Below are 17,745 nucleotides of genomic sequence, written 5' to 3' on the forward strand. Positions count from 1 at the left end.
CCCAGGGATGTGTCGGGGGTAAGGTCTTTCCTGGGAATCACCGGCTACTGTAGGGACTTCATCGAGGACTATGCAGCCACTGCCGCCCCTCTGCTCAGACTCCTACATAAGGGGGTCGAGTGGGAATGGGACAAGGGCTGTGAGGCAGCATTTGTCCGTCTTAAGAGAGACCTGCAGGTAGCACCAGCCCTCGGGGCAATTGATGGGGGGGAGGAATTCTTCCTGGAGGTGGCAGCCAGTGGTGACAGCTTAAGTGCAGTGTTGCTCCAGGGGTGAAACGGTCAGCTGAGACCAGTGGTGTACTCCTCCAGGGTCCTCACGGAGGTAGAAAAGGGATACTCCAATTGTGAGAGGCACTTGCTTGCCACCCACTGGGCAGTAAAGAGAGCTCAGATCTTTAGCGGAATATCCCCCATTACACTCCTCACCCATCATACCCCGACACAGATGCTGTTGGACGGGAGGATTAAGGACGGGAGAGTGAGCTGTGTTAGAATCACTCGCTGGACCCTCCTCCTCTCCCAAATGACTTTAAAGGTCAAGGGCCTCTGCGAGCCCAGGCTCTCAGCAAATTTAATCTATCCAGGGCAGCCACATCGATGCTCTGTGGAGGGAGTGTGGGACATTAACTTTGGATTTCGGGCAGGGATACACCCCACAGGCCACGAGATCTACGTTAATGGCTCCAGTTCAGTGTCCGCGGGTACAAGACTCACGGGCTGCGGAGTTTGGGATCCCAAGGCAGGAATTGCCTTGGCTCTTAAACTCCCATGCACCCTGAGCGCCCAGCAGGCGGAACTCTCGGCGGTGATGTATGTGGTCACACACCCCGAGGAATTCCCTCCCCCATACACGATTTGCTCGGACAGCATGTTCACTTACAATTGGTGTGCAGAGTATCTGGCGATTTGGTCACGCCGGGGGTACACCTCTGTGGCTGGGAAGCCCCTTGTGACCAAACCCCTGCTAGAAAAGATCGTGGCTGCAGTGGGAGAAACCGGGGATGTATATATCCATAAGGTAAAGGCCCACTCCAAAACTGAGCCACGGGGGGAAGGTAACCAGCAGGCAGACCTGCTGGCAAGGGAAGGTGCTCGCACAGGTCGCCCATGGGACCCATACGAGGCAGGCAGGATAGCAGCAGCAAGAAGCAAGCCAGGGACACAAGGGAGCGTAGGGGTGGCTGTGGCCCCGGACCTTAAAGTAGTCCAGATGCAGGATCCGATCCTGAAGGCTGCCTTGGCTGCTATTAAAAGGGGGGAAAAGGCGGAGGGCCCATACAGTGCTGTAGATATTGCTGTGCGGGAAGGCATGTTGTTTAAAGGGGACAAATGGGTAGTGCCGCCACAATACCGGAGGGAATTCCTTCAGCTGGCCCATGAGGGTCCAGGTGCGGGACACCCTGGGCCGGAATCTACCTGGCAATGGGTAGTAAAGGCAGGGTGGTGGCCAGACCTCCGGGAAGATGTCCGCGACTTCTGTGCGGGCTGTCTGGTTTGTGCTGCAAACAACCCAGACCCTCAGAAAAGGAAGGTGTCTATGGGACATAGAAACATAGAAACATAGAAAATAGGTGCAGGAGTAGGCCATTCGGCCCTTCTAGCCTGCACCGCCATTCAATGAGTTCATGGCTGAACATGCAACTTCAGTACCCCATTCCTGCTTTCTCACCATACCCCTTGATCCCCCGAGTAGTAAGGACTTCATCTAACTCCTTTTTGAATATATTTAGTGAATTGGCCTCAACAACTTTCTGTGGTAGAGAATTCCACAGGTTCACCACTCTCTGGGTGAAGAAATTGCTCCTCATCTCGGTACTAAATGGCTTCCCCCTTATCCTTAGACTGTGTCCCCTGGTTCTGGACTTCCCCAACATTGGGAACATTCTTCCTGCATCTAACCTGTCTAACCCCGTCAGAATTTTAAACGTTTCTATGAGTTCCCCTCTCATTCTTCTGAACTCCAGTGAATACAAGCCCAGTTGATCCAGTCTTTCTTGATAGGTCAGTCCCGCCATCCCGGGAATCAGTCTGGTGAACCTTCGCTGCACTCCCTCAATAGCAAGAATGTCCTTCCTCAGGTTAGGAGACCAAAACTGTGCACAATACTCCAGGTGTGGCCTCACCAAGGCCCTGTACAATTGTAGCAACACCTCCCTGCCCTTGTACTCAAATCCCCTCGCTATGAAGGCCAACATGCCATTTGCTTTCTTAACCGCCTGCTGTACCTGCATGCCAACCTTCAATGACTGATGTACCATGACACCCAGGTCTCGTTGCACCTGCCCTTTTCCTAATCTGTCACCATTCAGATAATAGTCTGTTTCTCTGTTTTTACCACCAAAGTGGATAACCTCACATTTATCCACATTATACTTCATCTGCCATGCATTTGCCCACTCACCTAACCTATCCAAGTCGCTCTGCAGCCTCATAGAATCCTCCTTGCAGCTCACACTGCCACCCAACTTAGTGTCATCCGCAAATTTGGAGATACTACATTTCATCCCCTCGTCTAAATCATTAATGTACAGTGTAAACAGCTGGGGCCCCAGCACAGAACCTTGCGGTACCCCACTAGTCACTGCCTGCCATTCTGAAAAGTCCCCATTTACTCCTACTCTTTGCTTCCTGTCTGACAACCAGTTCTCAATCCATGTCAGCACACTACCCCCAATCCCATGTGCTTTAACTTTGCACATTAATCTCTTGTGTGGGACCTTGTCGAAAGCCTTCTGAAAGTCCAAATATACCACATCAACTGGTTCTCCCTTGTCCACTCTACTGGAAACATCCTCAAAAAATTCCAGAAGATTTGTCAAGCATGATTTCCCTTTCACAAATCCATGCTGACTTGGACCTATCATATTACCTCTTTCCAAATGCACTGCAATGACATCCTTAATAATTGATTCCATCATTTTACCCACTACCGATGTCAGGCTGACCGATCTGTAATTCCCTGTTTTCTCTCTCCCTCCTTTTTTAAAAAGTGGGGTTACATTGGCTACCCTCCACTCCATAGGAACTGATCCAGAGTCAATGGAATGTTGGAAAATGACTGTCAATGCATCCACTATTTCCAAGGCCACCTCCTTAAGTACTCTGGGATGCAGTCCATCAGGCCCTGGGGATTTATCGGCCTTCAATCCCATCAATTTCCCCAACACAATTTCCCGACTAATAAGGATTTCCCTCAGTTCCTCCTCCTTACTAGACCCTCCGACCCCTTTTATATCCGGAAGGTTGTTTGCGTCCTCCTCAGTGAATACCGAACCAAAGTACTTGTTCAATTGGTCCGCCATTTCTTTGTTCCCCGTTATGACTTCCCCTGATTCTGACTGCAGGGGACCTACGTTTGTCTTTACTAACCTTTTTCTCTTTACATATCTATAGAACCTTTTGCAATCCGTCTTAATGTTCCCTGCAAGCTTCTTCTCGTACTCCATTTTCCCTGCCCTAATCAAACCCTTTGTCCTCCTCTGCTGAGTTCTAAATTTCTCCCAGTCCCCGGGTTCTCTGCTATTTCTGGCCAATTTGTATGCCACTTCCTTGGCTTTAATGCTATCCCTGATTTCCCTTGATAGCCACGGTTGAGCCACCTTCCCTTTTTTATTTTTACGACAGACAGGAATGTACAATTGTTGTAGTTCATCCATGCGGTCTCTAAATGTCTGCCATTGCCCATCCACAGTCAACCCCTTCAGTATCATTCGCCAATCTATCCTAGCCAATTCACGCCTCATACCTTCAAAGTTACCCTTCTTTAAGTTCTGGACCATGGTCTCTGAATTAACTGTTTCATTCTCCATCCTAATGCAGAATTCCACCATATTATGGTCACTCTTCCCCAAGGGGCCTCGCACAACGAGATTGCTAATTAATCCTCTCTCATTACACAACACCCAGTCTAAGATGGCCTCCCCCCTCGTTGGTTCCTCGACATATTGGTCTAAAAAACCATCCCTTATGCACTCCAGGAAATCCTCCTCTACCGTATTGCTTCCAGTTTGGTTAACCCAAGCTATGTGCATATTAAAGTCACCCATTATAACTGCTGCACCTTTATTGCACGCACCTCTAATTTCATGTTTGATGCCCTCCCCAACATCACTACTACTGTTTGGAGGTCTGTACACAACTCCCACTAACGTTTTTTGTCCTTTGGTATTCTGCAGCTCTACCCATATAGATTCCACATCATCCAAGCTAATGTCCTTCCTAACTATTGCCTTAATTTGCTCCTTAACCAGCAATGCTACCCCACCTCCTTTTTCTTTTATTCTATCTTTCCTGAATGTTGAATACCCATGGATGTTGAGTTCCCAGCCCTGATCATCCTGGAGTCACGTCTCCGTAATCCCAATCACATCATATTTGTTAACATCTATTTGCACAGTTAATTCATCCACTTTATTGCGGATACTCCTTGCATTAAGACACAAAGCCTTCAGGCTTGTTCTTTTAACACCCTTTATCCTTTTAGAATTTTGCTGGACAGTGGCCCTTTTTGTTCTTTGCCTTGGGTTTCTCTGCCCTCCACTTTTCCTCATCTCCTTTCTGTCTTTTGCTTTTGCCTCCTTTTTGTTTCCCTCTGTCTCCCTGCATTGGTTCCCATCCCCCTGCCATATCAGTTTAAATCCTCCCCAACAGCACTAGCAAACACTCCCCCTAGGACATTGGTTCCGGTCCTGCCCAGGTGCAGACCGTCCGGTTTGTACTGGTCCCACCTCCCCCAGAATGGGTTCCATTGCCCCAGGAATTTGAATCCCTCCCTGTTGCACCACTGCTCAAGCCACGTATTCATCTGCTCTATCCTGCGATTCCTACTCTGACTATCACGTGGCACTGGTAGCAATCCGGAGATTACTACTTTTGAGGTCCTACTTTTTAATTTAGCTCCTAGCTCCTTAAATTCGTTTCGTAGGCGGGTAGAGGGACCATGGCAGTCGATCCAGATCGACTACATCGGACCCCTACCGGCCGCCCAGGGAGGTTATAAATACTGCCTCGTCCTGGTGGATGTGTTTTCCAAGTGGGTGGAAGCCTTCCCTTGCCGAACAGCTACCGCGGTGGGGACTGCAAAAATCCTGGTGAGGGAGGTGTTCTCTCGGTGGGGTCTACCTCAAATCGTAGAGTCCGACCGGGGAAGCCATTTCACCGGCCAGGTGATGCAGGCCACCCTAAAGGTACTGGGGATAAGAGCCAAATGGCATGTCGCCTACAACCCTCAGTCCTCAGGCCCCGTAGAACGCCTGAACCAGACCCTAAAGGAAAGGCTGCGCAAGGAGACGGGAGACTCACCGAACAAGTGGGTGGAGGTCTTACCGTTGGTCCTCATGGGAATCCGGGCCAGTCAGTCAAAGAGCACAGGGTACTCACCCCATGAGCTGATGACGGGCCGGATCATGAGATCCCCAGTGCATGTGTTGGTGCCGGTTCTCACCGAAGGGCAGCTCCGAGAGGTGAACCGGGACCGGTTTGTCAGGAACCTGTTTGAACAGATTCACTGGCAGGCTGCTAGTAACATGGGCAGACAGCATCAGAGTAACCGATTGCTGCTAGAACCCAGCAAACACCACGAATGGGAGATAGGGGACCAGGCCATGGTGAGGAACTATGCTCGGGTCGGGGTATTTGAACCACTGTATATGGGACCATACAACATTGTGGACAAGGCTAGCCCTATGGTCTATGCGGTTCGATTACCTCGCCGGGTGAAGTGGTATCACATTAATCAGTGTAAATTGTTTGACCCCAAAAGAGGTAAAAAACAGAGGGGATGAGCGAGGGAAGGGAATCGGGCACTGGGGGAGGAACAGGCCCCGGTGGATTTGGAGGCTCCGGAGGAGGCAGCGGGCCCCGAAACTCTACAGCCGGGGCTGGTTCACTGCTCCTGTAAGGCTATCCCACCACTGGGTAGAGGTTCCCAGCCCACTAACAGAAGTAGGGAGAAAGGCTCTACCATTAGCAAGGTCCAAGGGGAAGCTGAACCTCCCATGGTGGATCAGCTGGGGCTAGCCCAAGAGGTGGAGGAGATGGTATTGCAGCCCATAACGTGGGACTCTGCACCGACAGTAAGGAGGAGTAACAGAGTGCCACAGCCCAGGGCACCGTGGTCCCCTGTTTACTGAGCTCCCCGCCCCAGACCGAGAAGGCGAAAGACAACAGGGAGGGTGCTCTGTTGTACTAGCAAGGGTCTCCCACCGATTATCCGGGGCTCGGGAGGGCCTTGGAGGGCAGCACAAGACTCATTAAGGGGGACTATATGAGCCCCTCAGCGGAGGACATCCTGGTCCCCAGGGTACGGTCAGCCGAGTGGTCGACGACGCCTGTACAGTGACAGGATATAGCCTGGCCACCCGGGGACGGGTGGCGGTGTGTATATTTTCCCTTCCTGTTTTGTTACTTTGTGTTGTGTGTATATGTGTTTAGGTAAGGCAGTGATGGTTGGGTACAGCATTTTATGTTCGGAACATGTTACGTGGGCCAAGCCTGGAGAGGTCTCTCAAGGTAAGGCCATGTTCTTCTTGCCTTTCAGATGTCAACACCTCCCTACTGGACGTTAGTGATGCTGGTATCGCTAAGGATCTGCACCGGGCACCGAGGGGACACCGAGGACTCCCTGGTTTTCGGATGCTCTGGGGGCAGAGCGCCGACAGTGACCACAGGAGAAGGGACTCCGGTGGCGGATGGCCGGGTCACCTACTCCCACGAGGGGAGATGGCCTGGGTGGTTGGGATCGAACTCCACCAAGTACTCCAACCATAAGGACTTTACCTACGGAGAGGCCTCCATCCCCTGCCCGGAGATCACTGTGGTCACTTCAAGAGTGAGAGTGACTGAAGGCAGGAAGGTATGCCTAACTTGCCAAGGGGACATACCTCTGGGACGGTGGTGGTGGCTCAGAAAGCTCTAGAGGGAAGTGGGAGACTGACACTCGGACTGGGAACGTCTGGATAATGATACCTCCCGAACCATCATGGGGTCATCTGGCAGGGTCACAGTGTGCTGGGAGAAATGGTGGGCGTACGACCAAGGAATTTATTTGTGTATGTGGGGATCCACTCGCGTGTGTTCAGAGGGGGTCTCCATTGCTTTCTATAGGTGGGGGCAGGATGTCGGGGATTGGGTGGGATGGGATCGCAGCGGGGAGGCGTGTGTGACCCCCAATCCCCGGGTACCAGTAAATGCCACCGAACTTGTAGTTCGGGAAAGGAAGCCCCCACCCACGGCCAAGCCCACCGCCCCACACGAGGGCCCGACAACAACCAGGGGGCCGGGGAATGGTTTAGTGTTGGTCCCTACCGAGAAACGACTTTATCAGGGGGTACACTGCACGGTGACATCAGTGGTGCTAAATCTGACAGAAGTCCACCTACCCACGTGGTGTCCCCGGGAAACCGAGCTGTTAGACCAGGCTCTGCTGCGGGAGATGTTCCGGAAGGTCTATGAACTGGACTTCGGGGATGTCAGTGTGACAGACTTGTATAAACAGTGGGATAGGGCTGAACCGGGCAGGCAGAGGCGTGGCACTTTAAATGACATTCTTACGGGGTTTAACACCGGGGCGTCCGCCATAAACAGTTTGGATAACATGCAGCTGGCCCTCCAGATAAATGGGTTAAAGAATCAGCTGCACAAAGTCCTGGGGGACGAGAATACCGTCGTGGGATCCGCGCTCCACCAAGAGGTGGCAATGACAGTTCACTTAAAGGAGATTATCTCTCAATTGGAGGCGCAGGCCAGGGCTGTAAACGCTTTGATTCGGGAGGATAGAAACGCCTCCCATCAAGCCGCCCAAAATGAGCTTTGCGTGCTCTATGGGGCCTGGTTGCTGGGAGAGGGACGGAGTAACCTCGAGGATCTGAGACAGGGACAGGTCCCCTCCTGGATCAGCAACCAGCACTTAGCAGCACTGCACCCTTATGATAATGTTTTGAGTCCTTGCCAACTTCGTGTAGCGTCGGAAGCCTACCCGGTACCAGTGGACTGTGGAAAGTCAAACCATACCACCATGGGTGTGGTGGTCAGGATGCCCGTGATGGGGGCGTCCCCACGACCAGCACCCCTGTACCGAGTGGAGAATGTGGGAGTCATTCGTGGAGGGGTGCATGTTCGATTCCAAGAGGTCCCACCTGATGTCACAATGTGGGAGCACACTGTGACAGGTGCAGACCTCTCGGGTTGTCGGAGCAGGGGAGCACAGGTAATCCTGTGCCCCCAGCACTTGAACGCTTTTGCAAGGCCACAATGCGGGTTCAGCACTGCTGGGGCAGAGTCTATCAATTGCACAATGGAGGTAATGGCCCCTAACCACATGCCTCCACAGGTAGCATATGTAGGCAGTGGGACATATTGTGTCACCACAAGTGCCCAACGGTATGAACACGGACCGGGAAGGTGGTGTCCAATTCCGTACAGCAGCTTTTGCTTTAAACCCAGGGCAGAGGTTCAAGTGGCACACACCAGAATCATACCCATCCCTGAACCTTCCACGATTCACCTCACGGTACAAAACAACCTCAGCCATCTACAACAATATGTCGCCCAGTTTGGCTATCCCATTGCCCCACTACCTGAGAAACTTACAGCCCTCCTCCAGGCAGTGGATTTGTCTCAAAAACAGTTTTACACCATGGAGCAGAAAACTGAAATTCTAGCAGGGGAGATTGCCCAGATTAAACCCCCAGCATGGTGGGATTTGGGGATACGGGCAGACATACCTGCATGGATCCGGGTGGGATCGCATGCCTTGGTGATCGGCCAACTCCTGATTGTAGCTTATCTGCTGGTTACAAGCTGTAAGCTCAGGAGAAAAAGAAAAAGAACGCAGTTCCTCAGGCTACTACACAGCCAGGAGAGCCATTGCTAAACACTCAAGGTGTGTAAACAAAGCTTGACCGCGACACTTAGGCGGTTTTGTTATTCCCAGGGATGACTGCGTTTTTCATACATGGCTCCTGGGGAGTTTGCAGGGCAGGTTTCTTTGTTTTACGGTTAAGACTGAAATGAGACTCAATGTACAATTACTGCTGTAACCTTAAGTACATATATGTATGTTGCTGTCGTGTATTGTAACCTGTTGGATTTCTGTGTTTAGTACCGCGTTAAAAGGAATTACGATATATATCGACGGGATCAGTTTAGAGTTAAACTGGGGAAAGTTGGGCAATTTGGGAGACCGAGGGTTTTCTCACCACCCTGAACTTTGACACACTCGAGTGGTGTCTGACTGTGTCAGATGGGGGATTATGTAGGGGAGGACAAAAACCCCCTCATTTTACCCAGAAGGAAAAGGACTGTTGGATCAGTCTGTGCTGTGAATATCAAAAGGGCCAGTTTGGACATTGGAACTAATCAAATTGTCTGGGAACTGTATACCCTCGAAACTTGCCCCTTGAAAACATTAGCATTTAAACAATGCCACATACATATTCCAACACCTTTTTCATCAGGCATAGAAATATCTGGCTCAGGCCAGACTAGCACAATGGCTACAGGAGGCCAATGCAATCAACACCCACTCAAACCTTGAGTAGGTTAAGATCAGTGGAAAAAAAACCGTCAATCTAAAACTGCTGCATTTTTCAAAATCAAAAAGTCCACCAATGAGAAGAATCGACTTCAGCAGGAGAGGCGGACTGGATAATCTGGCTATAAAAAGGGGTTTCTGACATAGTGAGAAAGAAGTGATGATTTCCCCTGCCCTCGTGATTCAACAACCACAAGCCTCTCGACACTGAAGGAAAACCAGTGTCTGAAGACACCGAAGATAGAAGAAACAAACCACCAGACTGCAGAAGGCACAGTAGTGAGTATAACCTCTGGTCCCCGGAACTCCCAACTCAGTTAGGCCAGGAAAGGTGGGAGGTTGGGCATTGTACTGCTAAACTGGTGTAAAGATTTTCGTTGTGTCCGTTTAGTGGGATTTAGGGGGATTGTTTTGTTGGTGTATTGCTGTTTGTTGAGTTACACCTTGTCAAATAAATTGGAAGCTGAAGTTCCTCTTGGAATCACCTTGTCTCAGTTCTATTGTATTACATCTCCTGATCGTGAGTCGTATGTCAGAACCGTGTAAGGGAAGCTAAGAGCGCCTTGAAAACGCTCAACTGTGTGTCACAGGCTCGGGAAGAAGGGGTTAGGAGTGTTTGACACTCACAGGTGCCTCACAGGCTAGGCATAAGCTGTGGGGACGTACGAGTCTCAAAACCCCCTTCATAAACTGTGGACACAGTCTCTCCAGGGGTGCTCTTGCAGCACTCAGGGTACCTCACCGGCCAGGCATAAGCTGTGGACACAGTCTCTCCAGGGGTGCTCTTGCAGCACTCAGGGCACCTCACCGGCCAGGCATAAGCTGTGAGGGCAGAAGGCCAGAGAGAGACACCCAAGGCACAACAACCCTGTGAAAACCCCTTACAGACTACATAGACCACCACAGACAGTTCAGCGTGCTGGGCGCTCATAGTACTGGGGAGTTTAATCACCAGGGCAATAGCTGCCTCGGGGTCATAAACTCCGCAGCCTGTGAGTCGTTCACCCGCAGATTCTGTGCTTGAACCGTCCACATAGATCTCTCGGCCTGTGGGGTGTAACCCAGCCCGAAAGCCTATGTTAATTTCCCATACCCCTTCTACAGAACACCAGTGGGCTGTCCCTGGATAAATCATGTTGGCTGTGAGTCTTGGCTCGCAGAGACCCTTTACCCTTAGGTCCATTTGGGAGAGGAGCAGGGTCCAGCGAGCAATGTGGGCACTGCTCACTGTCCCGTCCTTGATTCTCCCGTCCAGGAACATTTGGGTGGGAGTATGGTGGGTAAGGAGTGTGATAGGGGACCCTCCTCTCAAGTTTGCAGATGACACTAAGCTGGGTGGCGGTGTGAGCTGTGAGGAGGATGCTAAGAGGCTGCAGGGTGACTTGGACAGGTTAGGTGAATGGGCAAATGCATGGCAGATGCAGTATAATGTAGATAAATGTGAGGTTATCCACTTTGGGGGCAAAAACACGAAGGCAGAATATTATTTCAATGGCAGCAGATTAGGAAAAGGGGAGGTGCAACGAGACCTGGGTGTCAGGGTTCATCAGTCACTGAAAGTGGGCATACAGGTACAGCAGGCGGTAAAGAAGGCAAATGGTATGTTGGCCTTCATAGCTAGGGGATTTGAGTATAGGAGCTGGGAGGTCTTACTGCAGTTGTACAGGGCCTTGGTGAGGCCACACCTGGAGTATTGTGTTCAGTTTGGTCTCCTAATCTGAGGAAGGACATTCTTGCTATTGAGGGAGTGCAGCGAAGGTTCACCAGACTGATTCCAGGGATGGCTGGACTGTCATATGAGGAGAGACTGGATCAACTGGGCCTTTATACATTGGAGTTTAGAAGGATGAGAGGGGATCTCATAGAAACATATAAGATTCTGACGGAACTGGACAGGTTAGATGCGGGTAGAATGTTCCCGATGTTGGGGAAGTTGAGAACCAGGGGACACAGTCTGAGGATAAGGGGTAAGCCATTTAGGACGGAGATGAGGAGAAACTTCTTCACTCAGAGAGTTGTTAACCTGTGGAATTCCCTGCCGCAGAAAGTTGTTGATGCCAGTTCATTGGATATATTCAAGAGGGAGTTAGATGTGGCCCTTACGGCTAAAGGGATCAAGGGGTATGGAGAGAAAGCAGGAAAGGGGTACTGAGGGAATGATCAGTCATGATCTTATTGAATGGTGGTGCAGGCTCGAAGGGCCGAATGGCCTACTCCTGCACCTATTTTCTATGTTTCTATGTTATCAGTGATCTTTTCACAGCCCAGTGAGTGGCTAGGAGGTGCCGCTCACAGTTGGAGTATCCCTTCTCCATGTCCGTGAGTATCCTGGAGGAGTAGACCACTGGTCTCAGCCAGCCATGCCGCTCTTGGAGCAGTACTGCAATCAGACTGTCCCCACTGGCTGCTTCCTCCAGGAAAAACTCTTTACCCCCATCGATGGCCCCTAGAGCTGGCACGGTCTGTAGGTCTTTCTTGAGCTGGATAAATGCTGCCTCACAACCTTTGTCCCATTCCCACTCCACTCCCTTGTGTAGGAGTCGGAGCAGAGGGGGTGCAGTGGCTGCATAATCCTCAATGTAATCTCTGCAGTACCCGGTTAGCCCGAGAAAAGATCTTACTCCTGTCACTGTGTTGGGGGCGGGTAACTTCTGCACTGCTTCCCTTCTAGCCTTGTCAATGGCTCTCTCCCCAGCGCACTCACAGTCCCAGGAATTTGACTTCCTTCAGGCCGATCTGTGCCTTCTTGGGGTTTACTTTAAATCCCTCTTCTTTCAGCAGCTCCAGTAGCTCAGCCAGCAGTGGGCCATGTTCCTCCCCCTGATCGGTGAACAGGAGCAGGTCATCCACATACTGCACCAACTGCTGGGGTCTGCTAAAGCCCTTTAAACAGTTGGCCATACACTGGTGGAAAACACTGGGGCTGTTGTGGAAACTCCGAGGGAGACAGTTCCAAGTGTATTGCTGCCCTTTAAAGGTAAAAGCAAACTTGTTCTGATCTTCCCTTCTTAAAGGTATGGACCAGAACCCGTTGGAAATATCCAGCACCATGAAGGTGGTCGCGGAGGCTGGGATACTTCCAGTGAGGTCAGCGACAGCAGCAACCGTGGGTGCACAGGCGGGGATGTTACGGTCGAGTACTCGATAGTCCACCGTGGCTCTCCAGGAGTTGTCTGGTTTCTTAACCGGCCACAATGGAGAGTTCACATGGGTAGCTATTGGTCTCAATACCCCCTGTTTAACCAGAGAACCCAAGGCTGTTTCCATGTCTGTCTCCACCTCCCTGGGGAAGTTGTACTGTTTCTGTGGTCAGGTCATGGGGTCACCATCTATGCTAACCTCGACCCCATTTATTCTCCCGCAGTCGTGTTTGTGAGTAGCAAAAGCTGCAAGGTTTTCCCTCACATACGCTTGATATTCTACAGGGGTGTTACTGACCAGTGATTCAAGGTCGTAACCATCCTTTGGTTTCATGGTGCACACTGTCCCTTTTCCCTGTTTTCCTGGGATAACCATCACCTCACTCTCCTGTCCCGTACAGACTGACCCCCAAAGACAGTGGTTTCTTAAATCCACTAGGATCCCGTGGCCTGGGATCCCTCTCCCTTCCTGCTCCCACTTCATCAGGACACAAGTCCACTTGGTGTGGAGTGTACCGAAATGAATGGAGAGCGGAACGGAGAATGAGCCAGTCTGTTCAGTGCCTGTGAATCCCACCAAGCTGTAGGGGACCCCGTTAGACAGAGGTGAGGTGGTGGGGTTCGCTGTATAGACAAGGGAGCTTGAGGGACCGGTGTCCAGCAGGTAAGTCCCTTTCACCTTTTCCACTTCCATCTGTACGGTCAGTCTCCCCCACACATCATACTCGAGGGCCCACAGGTGGACGGGCTGTGCCTGTCCCAGTCACGGTTTTGGTTGGGAGAGGGCAGGTGGGATCTCTGTACCGGTGGCAGTGGCTACCCTCCCAGGGCCATCTAACATGGCTCGGAGCGCAGGTAAATCGGTCTCAAACGAGTGGGGAGGGACTGGCTTATCTGTCCCGGTCTTTTGGGCCGGGGTTGGAGAATTCTTTCCTGCGCTATTCTCCCAAGGATTTCCACAATCCTTTCTCCATTGCCCACTCTTTCCGTACCCGAAGCAGGTATGCTTTGTATTGGGGGGGTTACCCCCCTCATGGTGCCATTCCCTCTTGTCTTGGTTAGGTCGGATTTCGTGAACCCTTCCCTTTTGTGGGGGCTCTTCTGTCCCTCTGCTGTTTCTGTAAGCTCGGGTCAGTTGCCTAAACAATCCCTGTTCTGTGGCCTGGGGCTCTCTGGGGTCGAACCAGGCCTCAGCCCTGGTTCTTATTCTGGGTAAACTGTCAGTGACTAGGCTTCGGAGCCAGTGGGCTAACTCGGCCGGGTTTCAGTGATCTCTGTCTATGTCCCCACTACAGGCGCTCTGGTACACAGGCCACAGTCGGTCTGAGAAAGCCTGTGGGGTTTCTCCTGTGAGCTGCACCGTTTACTCTAGAGAAGGGACTCCGTCATTGCAGCCCATAGTTTCTAAATGTCTGTCTGGGTGGCAGCAAGTGTTTTCTGTCCTCTTTTGCTCTCAGTAGAGAGGGACTGGTACAGTTTGCTGTCGAGGGATAGGAGAAGCATCTTTGCCATTTCTGCATCATCGCACCCATTAATATCCCCGACCTGTTCCACCTCCACAAAGTGAACCGGGGGGTCTCCCTTTGGAGTGAGCTTTCCCAGGTGGATTATCATAGCCCTAAGCTGGTGGGGAGTGTGGGGGACCACAAACTGACTTTCCAGGGGCCCTGGACCCCCGCCACTGGTGGGTGGGCCAAAGCTCTGTTGCCGGACTGGGCACATTGGCCCTGGTTCTGGCTCTCCCTGTTCTGGCTCCCCTCCCTCTCCTCCCTGCGGCCAAGCCGAGCTGAAACTCAGTACCACAGGTGGTGGTGGTTCACTATCCCTGTCCACCCCACAACTCGATCCCCCCTCCTGCTGCTTCACCGGTGTAGTCACCGGTACCACAGGTAATGGTTCACCATCCCCGTCCGTCCCACAACTCGATCCCCCCTCCTGCTGCTTCACCGGTGTAGTCACCGGTACCACAGGTAGTGGTTCACTATCCCTGTCCACCCCACAACTCGATCCCACCTCCTGCTGCTTCACCGGTGTAGTCACCGGTACCACAGGTAGTGGCCAGGTGGTTCCTTCCTTCTCTTCCAGGTTTACCTGGGGAGTACCCGGCTTATTAAACATAACATGCCTTTTGCCTTGGACAGAGCAAGGTTTAAACTTTTAATTTGTTGCTGGCAGAGACCGTGGTCTCCCGATTCAAACCCATCAGTGCTAGTTACTTTATACACTGCCTGCATATATTTTAATCTTTCCTGGAGCTCTTTTACTTGTAGGGTGAGGAGAGTGCTTTCCTCCCTCAGTGACTTTTCATTACTTTTGGCCTCGGTAACCTGACAGTGAAAATAGTCCTGACTGTTTTTAAACCTTTCCATTATTTGGGTCCTTTCCTGTTTTAGCTTACGGAGTTCTCCCGATAATCTTTCTTCTGCCACAGCCCTTTCCTGATAGGTCTCTGCACATTCCCATAACTCTGCCTGTAGTGTCTCATTGGTTTTGTCGAGGAGTTGGACCTGTTGCTGTAGACAGACTGACCAGATTGCCTTCTCTACTGATTCTTTGTGACCCTTGCTTGCTGTCCACTGGGCTGCAGCATCGGCTGGACGCTTAGCGCACAACAGACCAAGCACCCATTCCTCAGTGACATTCACTTGCTTGTACACATCGGAGGAAATCCTCTCTTCCCCCAAACCAGCACTCTCCGCATCACACCCCTTGGACCAGAGTCCTGCCGCGGTCACCATTTGTAAGGGGTGGTCCCGGGCTTCAGGTTCACCTCTGACCTACTTGAGCGGTTCGAATGGCTCCCACTCCCTTGGGTTCTGGACTCTGGGTTTATTTGGGGGATGTGACAAAGTGCAAAGGACACTGGTTTGGTGCAAAAGAACTTTGTTTTTATTACAGACAAGAAAGTACAAGGTCAGCCTTATAATCACTCTAATAAAGAACAATACATTACACATTCAAAGGGGGTTACAGTAAAAGTTACACCTCCCACCTCCCAGTACCTAATCCTAGCTAGGTTAGACTCCAGGGCAGGTAGGGACTATGCTCACCAATCCTTTCTGGTCAGTTAGCAGTAGTTCGCGATTTCAGGGTTCATTGACTTCTGTAGGTTCTGCTTGCCATACCCTAAACATCGGAGAGGACTTCTTACTGCACAATCTTCAGTTGGGTTGAGTCCGCTGATGCGGAAAGGCGCGTTTTGGATTTGTGGGGTAAGTACCCGTTTTATTTCGTTAGAAGTAGGTTTTTACAGTACTTTAGGTAATGTTTTACCTGTTGGTAGCTCAGGAACAGCTTGTAGGCTGGAAACTTTCGATTCTTCGGTTTCTTTCCGTTGGAGTTTTGTTTGGAGTTTGGTCGATGGCGGTGGATTTTGGTGGTACCACGTTGGCTGTGATCAGTTGCTGCCACGATGGTGATCTTCTTCCTTCCCTTTAGGACTTCAGGACTTCGAGGCTGGAGAAGTTAGTTTTCAACTGTCGCGTTGGTCTCTCTCCCTTCTTGATACATAGTCTAGTATGGCATACAAGCATAGCATCCCCAGTGTCTCCTGAGGTTGTAGCAACCTAGCCTCTGTTAAAACAGGGGCCAGTTATACGGTTTGAGCTGTCCTATTCTTTGTGCCAAATCAGTCCAGAATTCGTTGTTTAAATTTGGCAGGCTTGACATTACTTTGTAATATTTTGGCGGGCTCGATAAAAGTTAATATGTCTTGGGTGGGTTGCTCCTTCTAAATCTGTTTCCTGATGGAAAATATCAGCTTGGTAATCGAAATGTCCTTTTGTGCTTGGTTTTTACATACAGGCTGTAGTGGGCCCTTTTGTTTTTATTCGTGCTGAAGATGGTTTTTCTCGGTCCGGTTGGATGGCTGGCCATCTCTGAGTTAATGTTGTAATATTAATGTCTCTTGTGGAGAAGGGTTTTCAAATATCCATTTCTCCAGACACTTTACCTTAGCCCCAACACCCAGACAGTTCCAATAATCACGTTGGCTCCTGCAGTTCCTTTAGGCCCACCCACAGACTTGAATTTGTCCTGTAAAAGTCCAAAATTCAATTAAAGTTCGTAGTTTCTTCCTTAAGTACTTTAGGATTTCAAACTTTCCGGTAGATAGTCCCAAATTAAATGTCCTTTCCACTGAGCCCAAACACTGGCGGGGTGGGGGGGGCGGGGGTTGGGGGGGGGTGCGGGTGAGGTGGGGGGAGCGGGGGGCGGGGGGGGGAGGTTGCGGGTGAGGTGGGGTTCCAGTGAATTTTGACCTTTCACCCCACTGGTCACTGCCTGCCATTCTGAAAAGGACCCGTTTATCCGACTCTCTGCTTCCTGTCTGCCAACCAGTTCTCTATCCACGTCAGTACATTACCCCCAATACCATGTGCTTTAATTTTGCACCAATCTCTTGTGTGGGACCTTGTCAAAAGCCTTTTGAAAGTCCAAATATTTTCTCTGAACGTAGATGTTATAACCATGCATCCATTGTGGATACAAACCGTATTAGCATACAACGTCCGTTGCCTTTCTGTAATAGTACCGAGTCAATTAATTTATGCCATGCTCTTGTCACGTTTGCAGAGGAAGATATCCAAGAATCAGGTGGACCAGAGGCACACCGGAGGAGGCCCTGCTGATATACAGACCCTGACTGACTTGGCACAATGTGCTGTAGCACCAGTGGGCAGTCACAGTCGCTCTGCCACCGGCGGTGGTGCAGGTCCCGTTGTTGTACCGTGTGACTAATGTGTAAAGCAGTGGTAAACCAGAGTCATTTAAAGTCATCTAATGGCATTTCATTATAATATAATAATGGTGCCATGTTATGCATGCAGCTTCTGTAATACTATCAGGTCAAGAACATAAGAACAGAAGAAATAGGAGCAGGAGTAGGCCATACACCCCTCGATCCGATCACGGACTCAGCTCCACTTCCCTGCCCGCTCCCCATAACCCTTTACTCCCTTATCACTCAAAAATCTGTCTATCTCCACCTTAACTATATTCAATGACCCAGCCTCCACAGCTCTCTGGGGCAGAGAATTCCATCGCTTACAACCATATGATGTAATCATATTTA

General features: G+C 50.8%; 1 protein-coding gene across 1 annotated transcript in view; it reads left to right on the forward strand.

The window, feature by feature from the left end:
- The window catches only part of LOC139251818 (probable G-protein coupled receptor 139), a 57,998-nt gene extending 40,587 nt beyond the window's left edge, over window positions 1-17,411 (forward strand). Inside the window, exon 3 of the mRNA XM_070873309.1 lies at window positions 17,247-17,411. Within this exon, the coding sequence (XP_070729410.1) occupies window positions 17,247-17,411 (165 nt within the window). The remainder of the gene's footprint in view (window positions 1-17,246) is intronic.
- Window positions 17,412-17,745: the final 334 nt, after the last annotated feature.

Source organism: Pristiophorus japonicus, unplaced genomic scaffold (assembly GCF_044704955.1).
Source record: "Pristiophorus japonicus isolate sPriJap1 unplaced genomic scaffold, sPriJap1.hap1 HAP1_SCAFFOLD_446, whole genome shotgun sequence".
In the NCBI taxonomy this organism is placed as follows: domain Eukaryota; kingdom Metazoa; phylum Chordata; class Chondrichthyes; family Pristiophoridae; genus Pristiophorus; species Pristiophorus japonicus.